Source organism: Notamacropus eugenii, chromosome 1 (genome assembly GCF_028372415.1).
Source record: "Notamacropus eugenii isolate mMacEug1 chromosome 1, mMacEug1.pri_v2, whole genome shotgun sequence".
NCBI lineage: Eukaryota > Metazoa > Chordata > Mammalia > Diprotodontia > Macropodidae > Notamacropus > Notamacropus eugenii.
The window spans coordinates 12,044,424-12,067,399 of NC_092872.1; the positions used below are offsets into that span (position 1 = coordinate 12,044,424).

The 22,976-nt window shown below is 36.6% G+C and overlaps 1 protein-coding gene across 6 annotated transcripts in view; it reads right to left on the reverse strand.

Moving 5' to 3' along the window:
- Positions 1 to 22,976, reverse strand: part of KIF9 (kinesin family member 9) — a 73,474-nt gene that overhangs the window by 28,662 nt on the left and 21,836 nt on the right. For all 6 annotated transcript variants that reach the window (XM_072653462.1, XM_072653449.1, XM_072653481.1 and 3 more), the window contains 4 exons: positions 8,664 to 8,747; positions 8,463 to 8,555; positions 1,375 to 1,522; positions 497 to 561 (listed from right to left, as the gene is read on the reverse strand). In XM_072653462.1, coding sequence (XP_072509563.1) covers positions 497 to 561; positions 1,375 to 1,522; positions 8,463 to 8,555; positions 8,664 to 8,747 — 390 coding nt within the window. The remainder of the gene's footprint in view (positions 1 to 496; positions 562 to 1,374; positions 1,523 to 8,462; positions 8,556 to 8,663; positions 8,748 to 22,976) is intronic.

Below are 22,976 nucleotides of genomic sequence, written 5' to 3' on the forward strand. Positions count from 1 at the left end.
GGGAGCTCCACCATCATGAATGTCTTCCCCATACATCTTTACTCTGAAAGCCCAACCATCCTTCAAATCTTAGCTCAAAGTCTATCTTATCTAAGAAACTCTCCCTGATCCTTTCATCCAGAAATGGTCTTTTCTTCCTTGAACTCTCACAGCACAATGTACCTCTCCCTCTCTACTTTGGCTGTTTGCATGGTTATTTGTCTTAGCTCCTCTATGGGATAAATTCTTAAGAGATGAAGACTGGATCTTATATTCAAATCCCCCACAATACCATAGCATAATCATTCACACACAGTTGATTTTCAATGAATACTTGCCAAAATGAATGCCTAAGTTATAGAAGGGCCTTGTGACCTTATCTTTGAAAACCAGTGTTTTTGGAAAAGGGATTTTAGTAGGATCCACAAGGAATACATCTCTTTTTCCCCTTCTTGAGGCAAAGGGCAATTCATGTTCTTAAAATCTATCCCAAAAAGTAACTGTCTTCCCTACTTACTGTCTCATCCAGCTGAGTAGCATCACCATAGACATTTGCCACAATGACCATGTTACAATTTCCCCCTGCGAAGGAAGAAGACAGAAAGGCTATGAGCCACAAAGGGTTTTGTGCTAAGACAGTCACTTTAGTGCTATAGTAACTAGAGAATGAGAACACTAGACCTGTGATTTTACTCTACCAATGCAAGATGGCACCTTCTATGCAACTGATAGACTTTGAAGTCTTCTTGGAACAAGGAAAGGGGTTAAGTACTTGGCCCAGGGTCACATGGCCAGAATGTGTCAGAGGCTGGTCTTGTCTTTTTGCTTCCAAAGCCAAAGCTCTATCTACTATGCCACAAGGCCTCTAATAATTAGTGAGAGGAGGGAAAAAGTGAATAGTGGAGGAGAGATGCCCAACAGAGAAAAAAAGAGAAAGAAATGAGGGAATGAACATAGAGGTAGAGACATAGACATACATACTGGGAAATGAGAGAAAGAGAAGAGGAGAGAGATGGCAGGAAGGGAGGAAAAAGAGAAGAAATAGACAGCAGGAGAAGAAAATGAAACACAGAAATAGAGTACAGAAGAGAAAGTCAGATAGACAAAGAACATATACCATGCTTTCGATTCATTCTACTATGTCTGATGGTCACTGGGAAAGGTATAGATGAAAGTATGTATAGACTTGAAAAAGGAGATAGTGGTTTTGATGGGATTCAAATGCTTTATATCTCTTGAATGATTTAACACTGTCAAAAGTAATGATGAGTCTCTACTGTTAGCACATATATAAGCCTTGATGGACATTGGCTCCAGGTTTCCTTCTGAATTACAAGCCATGAAGCTTTTCTTTCACTATTTTATATCGACTTAAACAAATTCCAACTTCCTTACCTAATGAGTCCTTCAGAGCATGGGTGAGCTTGCACTGCCGGAAGGGGACGTGTTCTCTTTTTCGGTCCCCTAAAGCAATAATAGCCTGTTCCAGGAAGGACAGGGATTTGTTGATATATGTGGCTTCCTTCAGGATTTGTCCTTCTGACTACAATACAAAAAACAAAAAAAAAAAAAAGGAAAAGAAAAAAAGGTCAAATGGTTCAGACACTTCACTTCAGATGGAGCGGTCCATTTGTCAAAACCATCTCTCCTCATTCATTCTTACTATCAGTGGTCATACTATTCTCCCAGTCACTCAGGTTCAGAATCTCAGAATTAAATTCATTTTCAGTCAGGCACCAATTCTGTAAATTCTTTTTTCCCAATAACAATGATTTATTAAATGCTTACCATATGCAGAGTTCAGTGTGGGATGGGGGGGTGGTGGCAGGGGAGGGAGAGACAGCATTTGAAGTTTAGATAAGACATAGATCCCTGCCCTCATGGTGTTTGTCTAGTAGGGGAAATAAGCTAAAAACACATAAAACTTTAATACACAAGGTTAAATAAATGAAATAGATTCTTGCAAATCCAAGAGCCATTTGAGATCCCTCTGGCCATAGGGATCAGAGAAGGCTTTGTAGAAGAGGCAGCCTTTGGTTAGCCTCTAGACAATGCCGAGGAATTCAACAAGCATCTCGGGAACAGAACAAGGGAAAGGATGGAGGCAGGAGAGAACACAGTGTTCAGGAGGTCGTCCAGCTTGAAGGGAAGTTAGTAGTAGGAGACAAGGCTGGAAGAAAAGGGCAGTGTCAGAGGACACCGGGCCTTGAATGCCAGGCACAGGAGATTTAACTTTAATCACTGCACAATGAGTCACTAAAGATGAGCAAAGAAGTGACGTGATCAGACCCAGGCTTATGCAGGCTTTTTTTTCTGGCAGTAATTTGAAAAATGGACTGGAATTCTCTTTTTCTAGAATATAGATGAAAGTGCTCATTATTTACCCCTTAAATTCAGAATAAAAAGGATAGTAAAAGATAGAAAATCTTAACAATAAACAGACTGGAGGCAGTAGGGGAAAGATGTGCTATGAAGCTGTAGATCTGTTGATCTAGAAATGAAGGGCACATGCAGGTGGTGGCAGTGGGGGCAGAAAGGAGAGGATGAATATTATTTGGTGTTATTCTGGTTTTCTAGTTGTTTTCGTCATGCCTGACTCTGTGACCCCATCTGGGATTTTCTTGGCAAAAATACTGTAGTGATTTGTCATTTCCTTCTCCAGCTCATTTTACAAGTAAGGAACTGAGGCAAACAGAGTTGAGTAAACAGGTTGCCCAGGGTCAATAGCTCATAGATGTCTGGGGCCGGGTTTGAACTCAGGAAGATGAGTCTTACTGACTCTAAGCCCATCATCACCTTATCTACTGAGCCATCTAGCTGCTCAAATTTTGGATATCATAGGTTTGATTTATTAAGAACAGATAGTTATTAAGTACCTAAGACACACCAGCCATTATACCAGGTACTGGGAATATAAAAACAGAAAATGAAATAGGTTTCTGCCTTCCAGGAGCTAATATTTTATCAGAAGTGGAAAGTAACATGTACACAGATAAAGTTATTAGATTTATTAGAAAGGAAAGAGAGATAGTAACTGGAGGCCTCAAGAAAGGCTTTCTGCCAGAGATGGCAGATTTAAAAGGCAGTTGTAAGGAGAGAGGGCACAGAGACCACAGATGGCGTGTTACATTTGGCAAACATTTGAGTTGGCATGAAAGGAAATAATATGAAATAAGTCTGGTAACACAGTCAGGAGACAGATTGGGGAGAGCTTTAAATGCTAGAATGAACACTGTTTGTTGAAGCAAAGAACTGGGGCAGGGGGAAAGGCGAGAGCCCTCAATGGCTGAACTGTGGTATATAAATGTAACCATTATTACTCTATGAAATGATGAAAGGGATGGATTCAGAGAAAACTGGGAAGGTTTCTATGAATTGATCCAGAGTAAAATGAGAACTGGGGAGCTATTCATATGAATACAACATTTCATATGAAACTACTAGGATTAAGAACTCTGAGAGATGCAGTGACCAATCAGGATTCCAGAAGACTGAAGATGCCATTCATGAGACGCAATCTTGAGTACTTGTTTATGTGTCTGGTATTTATGCTTGTCTCCTCAACTAGAATGTAAGCTCCTGGAGGACAGGGACTGTATCTCATACTTTTATGTGTTAGTGCTGGGAGGGCAAGCAAAGTAGAATCTTTTGCTGCGTTTTGGTTTATACCAAGAAGTATAATGCTTCTGAATAATGTGATTAAGGAGAATCTTTCCCACCCATTCTTGGGCCTGGGAAGATTTGTAGTAAGGTCCACAACTTTTATTAATGAGGCACTGGTTCCCACGGGATGTGATGTTCTCTGGCTCTAGAAAGTGTATAAAGACTCTGAGGTGCAGTTTTACTTTGGGGCTTAGCTTTTGGAAGAAAGTTTGAGGGCTCGATGAGAGTCTGGGAAGCTGCTAAGCCCCCCAGCTTTGAAAACCCACATGTTGGTGCTTCCCTCTCTGGTAACTATGGTCAGACAGTTGAACCTGTCTATTGATTTGTAATATACGTATTGATTAGGGCCAGATAGAGGAAACCATGTCTGTTGATTTTTGATATCTCTGTATTTTCTCTGAAGTTCAGGGTGCTGACTTTTTCCCCTGAACTAAGTGAATGATACATGTGCTTGATTAAAGTAGATTGTTGAACCTTCAAAAGTTGCTTTCCTTTTAGAGAAGCAGATCAAAGAACTTATTGTAGCAGCTCCCCACCCCCACCCCATGTATGTTGGGGTGTTTACTGATACGAGTGCCTAGCTGTAAGCATAAGCAAGGTGGGACTTTTATTGTTCTTTTTGGAGTTCAGTTCCTTAGGATCAGGACAAATTGTAAACATTTGAAGGATAACCTCAGTAATTCACAGCTGTGCTGAGTCATGTGGGTTGTGAGGCCTTCTGGCTCTGAGCCTATTAGTTGAAAAGTATATATACTGGGAGGTTGATGTTTTGCTTTGGGGGCTCGCTCATGAGAAGGATCTTTTGATTTCTGGGATGGGATTCTGAGTAGCCATTTGTTTAGAGCCCCCATCCCACCTCCAGTTACTCAGATGTTGGTGCTCTCCCGATATGGTGGTATATGTAGGTGGTTGCATTGCTTTGCTCAGACAGTTGGAGCCCTGTCAAATCTCTGCTAGTTTCTCTGCTTGTGTTTTCTATACTCATTTCATTCTACTTATCTGTAACTAAAGTAAGATTGTTGACTCCTTTAAAGTTTAGAAAAACAGATCAAAGAACTTGTGCTAGCAACCCATCCTGAGGAATACTGTGGTTGCTAATACATTAGCACACTTGGTCACATAATAGCTACCCATTAAGCTCTTGTGGAAAGAATTAAATTAAAACCTAAATTCACCTGACTATACCAGGCTTTGTAAAGGGCAAAAATGCAAAGTTTTAGAATGTCTTCTATTATATTAATCTAAACCCTCTGGAACAGAAAGAAACCCTTAAGCTTCTCCAGTTCCTTTTCCTAGGGTCCAGGGAATTACTATTCCAAACAAGAGAAATGTTCATTCTTAACTTTACAGATGGTCCTAGAAGCCTAAGAAAATTCATTTGGAGATGATAATGCTATGTGATCATAGAATCTCAGAGTTGGAAGGGACATCCAATATTTTGTAGCCCAACTCCCTACCTTAAGCATAAAGGGCTTTTACAATATCCCCAACAAGTGATCATTTCCAGTTTTGAACAGATTCTAAGGATGGGGAACTCTCTACCTCTTGAGACCAGTTTATTCTATTTTCAATCAACAATCAATCAACGAACAAAAATCAATGTTATTGTTAAGAAATTTTTTCTCTTATTTTGGCAAAATCTCCCTCTCTCCATCTCTCTCCCATTTGTTCTAGTTCTGCCTACTGGGACCAAGAAGCCTAACTCTTTTTCCATATAACATCTTAAATCTTCTCTGTGCTAGACATTCTCAATTCTTCCCACCGATCTTCATGTGGAATGATATCAAAATATCCTCACGGTTGTGATTGATTGTCCTCATACCTCAATAGTTATGAACCAAGGGGTTAAAATTTTGAGAAAAATCTAATCGAAGGACTAGATAACTTCATAACCCAGATCAATTCCTACGAGGAGAAATTGGACTCGGAAATAATTGAACATTCTTTCTTTGTAAGATTATCACCACTTGCTTGGGTCCTCCTTTCTTCACTCTGATTTGTAACGTGGGCACCCCAGGTGACATTGTCACTATAACATAGCTGCAAGGCCACATCTCTCCCGGCTGACTCCAGAGCTTGCCTGAAACCACAGGTCTCTCATGACTCTATCAGCTGCTGCTATTTATGGGATGAAACTTTTAAAAATGTATCATAAGCTTAACCATCCACAAAACCATACAAACATAAAAAACAAGGGGAGGAAATCAGATCGCACACAACTCTGTGTCCTTTAACAAGACAGATCAGCAAGGCAGATTCCTTTGTTCTGTGTCCCCCTTGAGGCCAGGCCCAAGCACTGCCACTCCAGGTCTACACTTCTTTTCTGGTCAGTGTATGGACCATTTGGACACCACTGATTTTATTCTTCATCCCCTCATACAGATTCTTCTATTATTTCCTGGTATGTTTTATAATTGTGTTTTTATGGCATTATGTTGTTGAGTCTTTTCCAGTCACATCCATCTCTTTGTGACCCCATTTGGGGTTTTCTTGGTAGAGATACTGGGATGGTTTGCCATTTTCTTCTCCAGTTCATTTCACAGATGAGGAAACTGAGGCAAATGGGATAAGTGACTTGCCCAGGGTTACACATATCTAATAAGTGTCTGAGGCCAGATTTGAACTCACAAAAAGCCTGGCACTCTATCACTACAACACTTAACTGATACCATATTATTCCATTGATTTAATATAACAATTTATTTGCCCATTTCCCAATTGTTGGACATCTAGATTGTTTCCTCCCTTTTTTTTTGCTCTTAAAAATAAAACAAGTGGATATTTTTGTACACCCAGGAGGTTCTTTTTTTTTTTAGATGATGCTTTTGGAAGAGAGTTCTGGCACTGCAACTTCTGGGTCAAACGGCATGATCAATTTGTGACTATAAGATGAAATGTAAAAGGCAGAAAAGATCCTATATTTGTATTCAAAAAATAAATGGCATAAACATAGGATGCGGGAGGTATGACTAGACAACAGTGTGCGTGAAAAAATATCGGAGGCTTCAAGAGCATTACAAACTGAATAGGAGCCAGTCAGAAAAGAAAAGTGCAAACTTAATGGAATATTAAGCCAAATCAATAGAGGCACGGCGCCCAGAATAAAAAGCCTAGTTTATTATTTCCTAGTCAGACCATATCTGTAGTATAACTATATTTAGTTATGGCAGCTGCATTTTAGAAACATTGACAAGCTGGAGCACATCCAGAGGAGAGTGATCAGAAGCCTGGAGACTAAACCATATGGGGATCAATGAAGGAATTAGGGACGTTTTGCTTAGAGAAGAGAAAACTTGGTGAGGGAGAAGGAGGTAGGACACATGAGAGTCAGCCTCAAGTATTTTAAGGGTTGTCAAATGGAAGGAGGATTCAGGGGTTCAACTTGTCCCAGAGGGTAGAACAAGGAGCAGTAGTTGGAAGTTTAGAAGTTAGATTTTTACTTCATATAAAAAAAAAAAAGACTTAAAACTATTCAATAAGTAGAATGCTCAGGAAGTAGTGGGTTTTCCAGGCTTGTAATGGGGCTGTTATAGAGGGATTTCCTGCTCAGGGACTGGTGGGACTACTAGATAATCTCAGATAATCTACTACTTTTAGACTCCACTTGAGGGCTCAGGCCTCCACATACACTGAAAGCAATAACTTCTCTGTCCAAAAATGTATTTGAATACAAACACATGAAAGCTCAACAAGACTTTACCTCAATATCAGTTTCACATTCTCACATTATGATTTATATTTCAATGATACCTTGATCTAATCGATCCATCTATCCAGACTCCTGCTTTCTTTCTTGCTCATGGCCATTGAAACTTGCCTACTCCTCCAAACCTTAACCAATTATATTTTGGGCTCCATGTCTGTAGATACCATCCCTCCATACTCGGAACATCCTCTTCTGCCTACTATGGTTCTATATATTGAACTCTCTGAATTTCTTTCAGTTCACGTGCCACTCTCTCCCTGCCAATGTAGAATTTAAGAACAGGTGTGGCCAGTCCATCAGCCCATTGCCCACAGTTACACCAGCGTAGCCAACGTTTCACTGAAGTCAATCACTTTGACTCTTTGCTAATCTTCCCAGCTTTAGTTTTAGTTTTTTTTTTTTAATTTCTGGCTACTGTCTCACCTATTGGATTTGCCGTTTTCAGTGAAATCTGTCCTGGCTCAGAATGGCCTTTGCCTTAAGGTCAGATCACACTTTGGACCATGCCCATTTCCTCCAGGAAGGCTCTTTCTTCAGGCCCTAGTGGTTGTTTTTAGTCACCCTTGTGGCAGTTCCATTTCCTCTCTAGGTGGCAAGGATAAAACACACCTTTGACTTATATCAATTTCTTCTCCAAAATTTATAGCCTATGCTGTATAATTCATTGTCTGGTATTGTTTACCACTTATTGATGGAATCTTCCCAACATCACGTAGCACTCTGAAACTGGGATAGATAACATCATGAACCATGCTGCTCTGTTCTTTCACTCCCTTCCTTCTGACATACCAAAGTCCTACCATTGATTCAAGAACCATCTCAAAAGCCAAGTCCTTTACTAAGCTTCCTCTAATCTTCCCAGCCAGAAGTGATCTCCTCTCTAAACTTTCATAGTACTTCATGTGGATCTCTTAAGGGTCTATCATATTATATTTTATATTCATAATTTATGAATATGTAGTCTTTTTTATTACTGCATTTATTATAAACTCTTTGAGAAGGACCATGCTTTATTATCTTTTAATCTCCTCCAGCATTTGTAGAATATCTTGCACAGAGTAGATACTAAATAAATGTTTGTTAAATGAACTAACATTTTTTCCTAACTACTTACCCCAGTCTTCCCAAGTCTCTCAGAACCTGCCAAATCCACCAAATTAATTTTAGAAGTAATGTACTTCTCATCAGATAAGCTTCTTGAATGAGCCTAGGGAATAATCAAACAGAGGTTAGATATCTAAGAACACTGTAATAAAATGATTAATTATGTAAAATTGTCAATTGTCTCCATCCTCTGAGAAGTGATGTTGCATACCTCAATATATATTGTAAAAATGCAGTGAGATCTAGATGAATTTTTGTTCATTGTGTGAGAGGCTATTATTCTGTTAGTCTCTCCCTGAAAATAGAGCAAAGAAACATTTTAGAATACTAAATAATAATAATATTCAGTTAATATTTCAACTATTAATGTCATAGAACTACATCATCATTTATGCTGGTAATTTCAGAACCCTCTATTTGGGTCTTCGGTAGTATCCTCCACACATACCCCTCCACCTCCCTCCTTTTTTTTTTTTTTTTAACAAGTAGGGAAGTTAAAAGTTGAAAAGAATTTCAGTCATGAGTCATCCACTAAATGATCCCAATGGATTAAAACCAAAGACCCTTGCTTATATTTCCTGAAAGCTGACTTGTCCAATGATCCCAATGGATTAAAACCAAAGACCCTTGCTTATATTTCCTGAAAGCTGACTTGTCCAAATTCTCCTTACAAAGAATGCTTAGAAAAGGATCTGATTAAAGGGTGTATTGAAAGATAAAAAAATGCAGAAATGGTACGAAATAAATAGCAAGGACCTCCACTAAAATCCTATTGTGTTATAGAAGTGATGTCAGTTCTTTCAAAAAAATTTTCTTTTTTATTATGAATGTAGTAATTGTTAAATCCAACAGAAGCATTCCAATATACAAATAAGAACAAAAAAAAATTATGTATAAAACATTAGTTTCTTTTATATAGTTTGCTCCTTTAGTGTATGTGAAAGCTCTTTTTGTATCTGTATCTGAACTTTGTTTGCTTCTGCATTTTTGTTATTTTTACTCTTTTCCTCCATAATTTTTCATCTCTGTAATTTCCCACTAACTCACCTTCTTCCTCCTCACCCTACTGGACTTTCTCCTTTGTAATATATAAGATTAGTCCAGCAAAACAAATCAACACATAATGTCTGAAATGTATGTCTTAATCTGCTTCTCCAGTCTATCCATTACCATTTTTCCAGGAGGTAGAAGGCATGTTTGTTTCATCAATAGTCTTCTTAAGACATGATTGGACATGTGTTGATGAGAGTTTTCAAGTGTTTCAGAGTTGTTTTCCTTTACATCATTCTTCTGCTCCTGCTTATAGGACTGGGAGCAATTCATATTAGTCTTACAAACATAACATCCCTCCCAGAGGCCGAGAAAGATGGAAGGTCTGAGAGCTAGACAGCAAGGGTGCTTTTGTCTAGAGCATCCTCTAGTACACACTGGTTTGGGGAAAGTCATAAGGAGTTCCTTCTTCTTGACTCGACCTTGAAGGTAACTGAGAAGGGCAACAATATGACAAACTGGAGGCTAGCCTTAGCTAGTAGGGTCCTTATGATGAACTTTTTAATGTAGAGTTGAGCACAAATAGAGCACAAAAAGTAATCCTAGTCAACCAGGAAACTGTGATGTAGAAAACGGAAAGTCCAGTTACGGCTAGGGACAGCCCAGATACTGCCAGCCTTGCTCAGGCAGAAAGCAATGGATATTTGTTGATAATTTTAGGTTGAGCTCCTCCCTGTGCTCACCTGGAAGCAGAGACTTACTTCACTCTTATTTACCTTCACCTATTTCCTATTTTTACCCATCCCAACAGATTAGAGTTGAGGTGGCATAAGCTCCCTGTTTCTACCTTCTCCTCTTTTAAGTTGGATAAAGGACCCTCTATCAACTTTTTGGAACTATTATCTTTTAAGGTGATATTTTGGGTTTCCTATTATGTATTTAAATTATATTAAAACCAGATAGCTATTGAATCTGTACCACTTCTACTTATTTAGATGTATTTGTAGAGACTTAAAAAGATTTAAATTACAGAGGTTTTATAAACTCAATTTGAATTTGTGCTGTGTAACTTTGGCTAAGGGTTTGGGGCCACATATGTAATGGAACTGAGAATTTATTAAGTTTTTCTAATAATTTCCTAAAAAAGAGAAACAAGAATCTCCATGAAGATACATCTAGTAGGCACAAATTGATACAGTCACAAAGGAAAGTGAATGAACTGAAGTAGGCAGCCATTCCCCTCGATCATGGGACTCTGTTCCCTTTTTCTCTGCAAGACAGTGTATCAAATTTGAAAGGAAAGTGATTTCCTAGAATGAGAGTGAATTGATAAAGATGCCATATCCTCACTAAGAGGAGGAGAACTGAGTTCTCTAGGCATGCACAATATGCATCTCAGGCTCAGGGGAGAACTCACAGCTCAGCCTGCTTTGCTCACCAGCACTATCTCATGCTTATCCAAAGTTTTACTTAATTTCTTATTTTTGTCATTCCTCGAAGCACAATATTTTGGTGCCTTCTTATACTCCAATTGGTTCAGCCATTCCACAACTATAGGTATTTGTTTCCAGTTCTTTGTAACAATAAAAAAATCTGCCACAAATATCTTTGTATTTATAGGCCCTTTTCCACCTGCCTTTGACATTGTGGGGTATGTGACTAGTAGGTACTGTTGGATTAAAAAGCATATATACTTTAATATATTTTGAGTTTTTCTTCTGAATTGATCAGAATGATCAGACCAATTCACAGTTCCACCAACAGTGCATTACTGTTACTGTCCTTTTATAGGCTCTTCAAAAATAGACATTTCTTTTTGTTATTTTTGTCAATCTGATGAGTATAAGGTAAAACCCAAGAATTGTTTTAACTTGGATTTCTCTTGTTATTAATGACTTAGACCATTCTTTCATGTGACCGTTGATAGCTTTTATTTCTTCTTTTGAAACCTGTTCATTACCTCTGGCCACTTATTGTTTGAGGAAATGACTCAACTTCATATTTGCATAATTCCCTTTATGTCTTGGAAATCTGATCTTAACCAGAGAAATTTTTCCCAATTAGTAAAAATTTTCCCAATTAGCTATTTCTTCTCTAATTATAGCTGCATTGATTTTGTTTTGCACATTTCTTCTATAATCACCTCTCATTTAAAATTTTTTTCTTAATTTTTTTACATCACCAAAATTTCTCCCAGTATTTTTCCCTTCTCCCAGAGAGCCATACCATATGACAAATATTTTAAAGAAAAAAGAAAAATCAGTAAAACTGATCTATAAATCAACAAAGTCTGAAAATATGCACAATGTTTAATACCCACGAACTCCCTACCTCTACAAAGGCATGGGATGGGGGATGAAAGTTCTTATATCTCTTCAAAAAGCCATGCTGTTCTTTGTAATTTTGCAACACTCAATCTTGACTGTTTTATGGTCATTCTTTCCATTTACATTGTTGTAGTCATTGCATACATTGTGTTCTTGACCCTGCTTACTTAATTCTGCATCACTTTAGGTAAATCTTTCCATACGTCACTGTATTATCATATTTGTTATTTCATCATCATCATATTCTATTACATTCTTATGCAATTTGTTTAGATGTTCCTGAATCCACTTTGTTTTCTTTCTTTTTTTTTGCTATCACACACACACACAAATGCTCCTATATATATTTGGTGTATACAGGGACTTCCCTCATCAATAGTCTCCTTGAGATATAAGCCTAGTTGTGCAGTCTCTGGGTGAAAAGATATGGACATTTTTAGTCATTCTACTTGCATAATTCTAAATTGCTTTCCACAGTTATTATACTGATTCACAACTGATTATAATGATTCACAACTCAAAACAAAACTGAAACAAGTATTCTTATCTTCTGACTATTGAGGGTCAGGACAAAATGCTGTTGGCAAAGTTCAGGACAGATATTCGGGGAAACTGTTCTTTGAGACTGTGCTCATTATCATCCAGAATGACTCTCCAGGCACCACCACCCCCATGTTGCTGTCTCCCTGAGATAAGCAAGAGAACTACAGAATACAAGGGATATGTAAAATAGATGCCCACTAGGCTAACAATCTTTAAGATAATAAGACTGGCCAAATTACTAGGACAGGAGACAAGCAGAATGTCACGTACACTTGAAGTTTCTGTCTATAAATACCCTGACCCTCAGATCAATAAATGGAGTTGCCTAATCTTCTTCTGCTTGCCCGTGTCTTTTTTTTTTTTTTGCTGTCACTGAGCCATGTGGGGATGCAGGCCGTCTGACACAAATGGCACCCGAACAGGGACCTGACCCAGGAAGGGGATTCATCTTTCAGTGATAGTGGCCCCTTTGGAAGAAGCTCCATGTTGTGACAAAGCAACTAAGGTAAGGAGAAGCCTTGAGAGCCTCTTTGGGGGCTTTTCACTTTATCCGAGGTTCATGCAGACACTGTAAAATCTCAGCAATTACAGGCTTACAGGGAGAATTTATTGTGTTAACAGAATCAAACATCAGATTCTATTCATAAGAAATCAGAGCTGATGGGTAAATAGCAAAAGTAAGGTTAACAATGGGACAGATGCTTTTTAAGGGCAGAAACGCTCAGGTAGGGGTGGATGCGGAGAAGGAGGAAGGGGGAAAAGAGGTGGACTCCTGGTCAGAGGAAACCTCAGCACCCCTGGAACCCTCGGCTCCCACAGAGCCACCGATCTACGCTCCTCCAGAAAGGAGAAGACCATCAGGTCCTTTATCCAAGGCTCATCTTCCGCCCATACTGCTGCAGCCTCTTCCTAAAAGTCAGCTATCACTTTTAGAAAAAACTTTCCAAGAAGCTAGGGAAAAAGGAGAAGAAATACCTTTGGAAATGAGGCTAGTATTGTCAGTGACAGAAACCCCAGATCCCAATAACCCAGGAGGAGTTGCAAGAGAATTCACCCCTCTGGATTTTAAATTTTTAAAGGAATTAAAACAAGGGACAATCAATTATGGACCAAGTAATCCTTCCATTCAGTCTCTTCTAGACAGCATTTCTCAGACATCCTGTGCCCCACTGATTGGTGTAATTTAGATAAAAGAACTCTTGAAGGAGATTACTTAATGTGGAAATTTGAATTTCATCAAGTATGTTTGGAACAAAGTAAAAGAAATCAAGCCAAAGGTCTAATTTGTGAAGAAGATTTCTGACAATCTTTCTCAGTTTTTGAATTCTTTTTTATTGTCTGTATGTGTATTCTGTCTCTATATGTTCTGTGTGAGTGTGTTTGTGTGTTAATCTCTTTCCTATGTTTTCTCTTTCCTTCCCCCTTGTCGTTTCTCTCTGATGACTGCAGCATCAGAGAGGAGAATGGGATAAAGAAAGAGAAACTAATCTTATATTGCTAAAGGCAGTTTCAGATAAAGTATACAAGGAAATAATGTATGTGCAGTTTTAATGAAAGCATAAAAGTTTTGGAAATTGTTGGTAAAATTCTTTCTCTCTTTCTACCTTCTAACCCTGACCAGGTTGTGAAGGTGGAGAGAAAGACAAGAAAAAATCAGGGAAGCTTTTTACCTCATATCAGAGAGGCAGATTGACTAGCATTTTAATTATCTCATGCTTCACTTAAAAGAAAAAAAGTTTTTGTATAATGAGAAATAAGCAAAAGTAGTTATTCTGGTCACATTGGATGTTTAAGACAGGTCAGAATTTGTTATATTATTTGGCACTAAGGCAAATTAGGAAAAATGGATAGATCTGAAAAAAAGACACCTCAGGGATAAATAATGCTTTTGAACTCTCCAGTAGAAGGAGGGATAGTTGTTCTGAATAGTTGTTCTGGATAGTTGTTCAAAAGTCTCCCTTGCTTCAATTGATAGATTCAAAAGCCCTCTCTTTCAAAGAAGTTCTTAAGGAGTGGACACAGAAGTAAAATTTACTTGAGTAAAAGTTAGAACAATTAAGATTTTTTTTTTTTGCCTTGCAATCCTGACTCTGATCATCCAGTTAGGGATGCAGTGAATAGTTAGGACTGCTAAAGATAACTCTTATCATCCCAGATTAGATCAAGGGAAGAGAATGCTAAAGAATAGTATGGAATTTAATTTACCCTCCCAGAGAGTAGGGGGGCCATAGGAGCATGAGATCACAAGCCAACTAGCCCCTACATTTAGTAAGCCCAGTCTTCCATTAATAATATTTATATGTGATGATTTGGAAATGTAATTAATGACACTTAAGGTTCACTATTTGTGTTACTGCTGTGCTTCTAAATTGCAATAGTCTAGTATTGTAAAAACTGAGTAATCCCTGTAATCCAGAAACAGTGTTAGAGAAACCAGTTTTTTAATCTGAATTTTGTTGAAACTAAAAGATGTTGGGAAAATTGTGTAAAACCAGTTATGTTATTTTAAATTTTATCAGTCCTGCTAACCTTGTCTTACAATATTTTGGTTTTTGTAATTGTCATTTAGAAAACCAGGTATTTTCACCTTTGCCTGTTAAAGAAGTTTCAGTTAAATACACTTGGCTAAGATTGTTAACTGAGTTATTTGGAGTTACTGTTTTAATGCTAAACTTAAAATTGTTAATTGATTACTGTGTGTAGAAAGAAAGGAATTGAATGAAAACTTTTTTAGATTAGTTCTGCCCATTCAGATCAGTCTTCCTGTCTGCTTGGGGGTTGGCAGGCATAGGCGCAGTACCAATCTCCTTTATTCTGTAAATTGCTAAGGCCCCTGGAAACCATCCCTGTGGGTAGGCAGCAGCTCCCTTAAGAAAGAAACTCGATTGGCTTATGCAAATTATAAACAATCAATAGGACTTGCTCAGAAGTTGTAATAAATGGAGAGGATTTTTGGCAATTGGCTTTTACCTAAGGACAAGTTTTAAATTTGAAAAGGAAAGATCTTAAATGGAATTCCCTTATGTATGTGAGTCCTGATAAATCTTTATTCTTATTGCAACTCCATGAGAATAGAAATGACAATCTGGCTCTTAGATGATTAATGAATTTTGCTGTTCAAGGTGAAATTTTTAGAGGAAGAAATTAAAGATATCTATGATAATGTTTAATATAAAATTTTGGAATAATCTCTTTGTTCTCTCTGAAGCAAACTCAGAGAATGCCTCTTCGTATGTCAGCAAAAGCCAGCCAAGGCTGACTCTACACTCCTTAGGAGACCTTTAACCTAAGACACTATATCTTATTATCTATACACATATACTATGTTTGTTATGGCATATTAGTGGTAAAGAAAATATAGACATCTTAGGTCATAATTTCTATGGAACTTTGTTTACCCTTTCCTATGTCAGTTATCTGTTTAGGGCAGGAAGCCTGCCACTCACTACTGGTGGGATTTCCTTCTTTATCACCGAGACATATGTTTACCCAGCTGGAATCCCAAGGCCTGACCAACATTACTTTGTTAATTGTCTTGTCTTACTAAATTTATGATTTGTTCAACTAGGAGAGTTCCTTTCTCATGGCAAAATGTATATAAGCCAGAAGATTTCTGCACTGGGTAGCCAGAACATTTCTGGCTCCATAATGCATTATGTAACTGTTTTCTTTATGGGGAATTGATCAATTAATTAATTAAATCATAAAATGTATGCATTTAGCCATGTTGCCTTTTCTTCAACAAGTTTTCAGGTCAACATCTATAATCATATGAAAAAATGCACTAAATCACCCAACACCAGAAATCCAGGTCCATACTAGCAACAAAGAAATCCATCATAGTAACCAAGAAATCTATTTACATTATCAGGCATTCCCACAAACAGGGTCCCCTAAGCAAAATGTTTTTCTTTCTCTCACAGCCAGCTGCCTGCTTTCTCTGTCCTTCCCCTCTCTGACTAATCTGACTCACTTCCTGCTCCACCCCTTCCTGTTCCACCTGTTTAGCAAACTCCTCCTACCACAGGTTCTATGTGACTCAGGCTTCCATGTGACCCAGGCAGGTCACATGGGCCTATTAATAAATGGGAAAGATCTTCCCATTTAAATTACCATTACAATTGGGAACTAGCTGTAACTTTTATCACGTGATACTGAAAAGTTTCTGCACAAAGACATGCACCTATGATAATAAGGGAAACTGTTAAATAGGAAAAAAAAACTTTATATCAGATTTCTCTGATGAGATTTGGTATCCAAAAACCATACACAATTTATACTGGCACACATACGCACTTCACTAATAGATAAATGGTCAAAGAATGTTAATTGACTTTTCTCAAAAGAAAAAGAGTTAACTCTTAACAAATATGTGAAAAAATATTCCAAATCACTAATCCTAAGAGAAATGCAGGTCAGAACAGCCTTTTTTTTTTTTTTTAATGAAATTTCACCTTATACTCTGAAAACTGGCAAAGTTGACAAAAGATAGGACCAGTCAGTGTTGGAGGGGTTGTCAGATGTGGCGGACATCCCAACTTGGCTCAGTGGCAGCAGTGAAAAAGACAGAGGCAGGCGGAAGAAGATAGGGCAACTTCATTTATTGATCCGAGGGTGATATTCTATTCCTCTCCCATCCCAGTAATTTGGCCAGTCTTATTGTCTTAAAGGTTGTTAGCCTAGAGGGCATCTATTTTATATATCCCTTGTATTCTGTAGTTCTCTTGCTTATCTCAGGGAGACAGCAACATGGGGGTGGTGGTGCCTGGAGAGTCATTCTGGATGATAATGAGCACAGTCTCAAAGAACAGTTTCCTCAAATATCTGAAATATTTTTCATCATTTCTTATACTACAATATTTATGGCACAAAGTTCTTATAGCACTGCATTCATATACCATAACTTGTTCAGTAATTTCCCCAGTTGATAGGGATGATGTCAATTCTGTGACACCACAAAAAAAAAAGCTGCTATATTTTTGTGCATGTGGGTCCTTTTCCTCTTTTTAAAATCTTAGTGGTACAGACCTACTAGCAATAGCTCTGGCCTAAAGGGTTTAAATAGCTGTACAGCTTTTTGGGAATGGTTCCAAATGATTTCAGAATAGTTTAGACTAGTTCACAGGTCAAGCAATAGTGCATTCATCAATGTACCTATTTTCCCACATTCCTTCCAGAATTTATCATTTTCCTTTTTTTTTGTCCTCTGAGCCAATCTGATAGGTGTGAGATTATATAGCTTTGATTTCTTCCCTTGAAAACAATTCATATCCTTTGATTTACCAATTTACCAATCAGGAAATGACTTATTCTTGAAAACTTGATTCAGTTCCCTACATATTTTAGAAATAATATCATTAGGAAACTTGCTACAATGACTTTGCCAGTTTCAAGCTTTTCTCCCTAATTTTAGCTGAATTGGTATTGTTTGTGCAAAAACTTTTAAATTTATGAAATCAAAATTATATATCTACCTCTCATGAGCCTATCCCTTGTTTAGTAATGAATTCTTCCCGTATCCGTAGGTCTGACAGATAATTTCTTCTATAGTGCATTAATTTGCTTATGACACTGCCTGTGATGTCTAACTCATGTACCCTCTTTGAACTTCTGTGGTGTGAGGTGTTGGCCTATACTTGGTTTCTGCTGGACTACTTCCCAACTTTTTCAACAGTTTTTCTCAAGTAATGAGTTATTACCATAAAGCCAGAATCTTTGGGTTTAAAAAATATTAGGTTACTGTTCTCATTTGATTCTGTACATTGTACATGCAATATGCTTCACTAATCTACCTATTTCTTACCTAGTACCAAATTGTCGCATAGTTTTGAGATCCAACACTGCTAGTTCCCCTTCCTTCCCATTGCTTTTCCATTAATTCCCCTGATATTCTTGACCTTTTGTTCCTACAGATGATTTTTTCCTAGCTCTAAAAAGTAATTCCTTGGTAATTTAATTAGAATGGAAATGAATAGTCCAATCAATTGAGGTAGTACTGAATTTTTTATTATATTGTCTTGGCCTACCCAAGAGCAATGAAATATTTCTCCAGTTATTTAGATCTGTCTTTGTATGGAGTGTTTTGTAATTGTGTTCATATAGTTGACATGTGTGTCTTTGGTAGGTAGATTCCCAAGTATTTTATACTGTCAATAGTTACTTAAAATGGAATTTCTCTATCTCTTCCTTCTAAGCTTTGTGGGTAATATACAGAAATGCTGATGATTTGTGTGGGTTTCTTTTATATGTTGCAACTTCGCTGAAGTTGTTAATTATTAATATTTTAGCTGACTCTCTAGGGTCTAAGTAAACCATCATATCATCTGTAAAAAATGATAGTTTTGTTTTCTAATTGCCTGTGCTTTTCTTATTTCTTTAGCTAGTATTTCCAGTACAATACTGAATAGTAATGGTGATAACAGACATTCAAGCGTCACCTCTGATCTTACTGGAAAGGCTTCCAGCCTGTCCTCATTACAGATAATGCTTGCTCTTAGTTTAATATATGTATCTATATATATATATATAAATAACTTCTCATTTTAAGGAAAGCTCCATTTATTCCATGTTTTCTAGTGCTTTTTTAAAAAATAGTATAGCATAGTATAATATACTATTTATACTAGTATAAATCCAGCCTGATCACAATGTATGATCTTTAATATATTGTTAAAATTTCTTTGCTACTATTTTATTTAAGTTTTTTGCATCAATATTTATTAGGGAAATTGGCCTATCATTTTCTTTCTCCATTTTGATTCTCCCTAGTTTAAGTGCCAATACCTTGTTTGTGTCAAAGAAAGAACTTGGTAGGACTCCTTCTTTGCCTATTTTTCCAACACTTTATGTAGTATTGGAATTAACTATTCTTTAAATTTTTGGTAAAATTTTCTTGTAAATCTGGGCATTTTTTTCCTTAGGGAATATATTTATGGCATTAATTCCTTTTTTAAAGATAGAATAAGCTAAATATTTTATTTACTGTTCTAGTTACCATTCCCATTATTCTAGGGAATTCATATTTTTGTAAACATTTATCCATTTCATTTAGATTTTCAGTTTATCCATTTCATTCAGATTTCAGTTCAGCAAAATAGCTCCTAATAATGGCTTTTATTTCTTCTTCACTGGTTGTAAATTCACCTTTTTTTCATTTTTGACACTAGTAATTGTTTTTTCCCCATAAAAACCAGTTCCTAGTTTTATTTATTAGACCAAATTTTAACTTTCATTTTTCTTAATCTCTCTTCTCATTTTCAGGATTTTTAATTTGGTATTTAATTGGGGTGGGGTTTAATTTGTTGGTTTTCTAAATTTTCTTTCCCTTTCTCCATGGCCAGTGCATTGATCTGTTCTCTCTTTTATGGATGGAAGAGTTTGGAAATGTAAAATTTCCCCTAAGTACTGATTTGGCTCTACCCTACAGATTTTGGTATGCTATCTCAGTTAGCATTATTTTTAATAGAATTACTGATTCTTTCTAAGATTTGTTCTTTTACCTATCTATTCTTTAGTATTAAGTTATTTAATTTACTATTAATTTTTAATCTTTGACTCAAAGGTCCCTTATTAGATACATTTTTAAGGCATTATGGTTAGAAAAAGATATATTTCTATTTTTCTGCATTTTGGGGGGAGATTTTTGTGTCCTAATACATAATTTTTTTGAATTGTGTCATGCACAGTAGAGAAATAAGTATATTCCTTTCTATTCCTAATTAATAGTCTCCAGAGTTCTATTAGAGCTAGCTTTTCTAAAATTCTATTAGGCTCCTTATTTCTTATTTTATGGTTAGATTTATCTAGATCTGAGAAGAGTAAATTGGTGTTCCTCTGCTATTATATTTTGACTCTTTCCCCCATAACTCTTTTAACTTTTCCTTTAAGAATTTAGATGCTATGCTGTTTGGTACATATATGTTCAGTATTGATATTGTCTGTTACTTTCCAGCAAAACATAGTTTTCTTGTTTATCCCTTAGGTCTATTTTTGCTTTTGCTTTGTCTGAAATTGTGACTGCTGCTCCTATCTTTACTTCAGCTGAAGTATGATAGATTCTGCTCCAACCCCTTATTTTAACTCTATGTGTATTTTTTCTGTTTACAATCTGTTATTTGTAAATAACATATTGTTGGACTCTGGTTTCTCACCTAGTCTGCTGTTCTCTTCCATTTTATGGTTTGGTTTTATTCCATTGATATTCACAGTTATGAATACTAACTGTATGTTTCTCTCCATTCTATTCTCTTATCCTTTTTTTTACCCTATCATCTCTTTAAGAGTAGGTTTTGCTGCTGACCACTGCATCCCTTAATCTATTTTCTCTCTTATCTTACCCCCTGTCTCTTCCTACTTCCCTGTTGGGTAAGATGAGTTTTTACATTCAACTGTGCATATATGTTTATTCTTTCCTCCTTGAACCAATTCATATAAAAGTGAAGTTTGAGTGTTGCCCACTCCCCACTGTACTCACAATTTTACAAACTCTTCCTTATATACCCCATGATATTTCCCCCATTCTTCTCTATTCCTCTCTCTCCCAGTGTACTCCTCTTCCATTCTTCCCTTTAAGATCATCCAAACATAGCAGAATCACACCTAGACTCCCTCTGAGATGCTAAAGTTCTGACAGGTTACATTTATCATCTCTCTAAATAGGAATTAAACAGTTTAACTTTATTAAAACCCTTATGATATCGCTTTCATATTTACCTTTTTATGTTTCTCTTGAGACCTTTGTTTGAAGGTCAAATTTCCTACTCAGCTCTGGGCTTTTCATCAGGAATACTTTAAAGTACTCTTTTTCAGTAAAAACTTTTTTTTCTTCTGTAGAATTATATTCAATTTTGCTTGGTAGGTTATTCTTGGTTGTAATACTAGATCTCTCTACTTTCCCTAATTCTGGTGCTTTGATTAATTTATTAATTCCTTATTTTTCTTCCTTTTACCTGGTTATCTAATTTGTCCTCTCTTTTTTCTCTCACTTAAAGATGATAGAAATCTCTCTTCCCTTCCAATTTTTGTTTTATTTTTATTTAATTTTCTTTACCTTTTCTAAAAAGAATTTGTTTTCCTCACGCTCTTCATTATTTTGCTTCCTTTTCTATATATTGTACTTTTATTCATTGATTCACTGCCCTTATACTGATTTATTCCTTCCTTAGTATTCCTCATGGAATTAAAGCTTTTAAGATTTATATATTTTGAGTTCTTTCTTCTAAAGAATTTCGTTATTGCCTTGTATATATTTTCCCCTGACCCCCTTTTTCTGTTGTGCCTCAGTCTTAGAAATACCAATCCTGCAGGACATAGAAAGGATAGAAGTATTAGCCCATGGTAGGAATTTTCCAATGTCCACAATTGTGCAATTTATACTATCCCCATGAAAGTCCTCCCATGATCATTTTCCCCCATTTAACATGAGCCCCCATTCCTCTGAGCCCATGCCCTCCCACTCTTCTAGGTGTCAATTGCCCCCAGAAGCTCTGATTCCCTTTATACTGAAACAGGATGTTGGAGACACAACACTTTGTTCTCTCTAAGCAGCAAATTCTTGCGGATTATATTCATTATAAGCTCTCCATATCCCATTATAGGATCTCTCTCTTCTCCATGGAAATGTTCTTCAGCAAGACATCTTCCCACACTGAGACTTCCTTTCCTCTTTCCATTTCAATCCCTTCCTTTGTCACTTTACCCATTTTTCTTACAGACTCCAGGAGTTATTTTCCCTTCACTGTTAACCATTGACTTGATTAAGGTATATTATATATTCCCCTCTATTTTCTTCCTCCCTCTTTGCTTCTATGTGCCCTCCCATTCTGCAATGAAAATTTGATTCATCCCTAGACATGATGTTATGAGATTTATTTCATAATGTTTCATGACTGTTTCTCCAACTGCCACTTTTTTCTTTTTGATTTCTCTTTTATCCTTGTCTCCTTGTATACTTTTACAAAGAATCTCTTAATGGTACTTATATTGTTGTTTTTACTGCTTTTATTCTTAATACCATACATATATTCATTTTACTAATTTTTCTTTTTTTTTTCTGGGGTAATTTATTACATGCATCTTACTTGGTTCTTATATTTATTCATCTTTTTGGTATTTTTATTTGTCTTGAGATGTCTGCAGAGCAAATAATTTTCTTAGGTCTGTTTTTCTTTATAGGAATACTCCAAAGGTCTCTTTTTAATTGAATGCCCACTTTTTTCATTGATGATTAGACTGAGGTTTGCAGGATAAGCTATTTCAGCTTGAACCTGATTTGCTCTTTACAACACATTATTCCATTCCTTCCTTCAGTTTCTGGTTGTTGCAGAATAGTCTTGTGTTACTTGACTATCATTTTCTTTATATTTGAAAGTCTTTCTTCTGGTTACTTATACAAGTTGTTTGTCATTGGAATTACTAAATTTAACAACTATATGTTTTGGTGTTTGTAACCAGGTGTTTTTTTTTCTATAGATTCCTATGGATTCTTTTGATTGGCACTTAAAAAAACTATTCAGAAGTACTGCACAGTTTCTTCTGGAGTCATTTATTGCATTATGATGTTCAGATTTTTTGACACATGGTCTTTTGGAAGACCTATAATTCCTACTATGTTGTTTCAATATATCCTTTTTTTTTTCAAGATCAACATGGTCTTGCTTGTATAG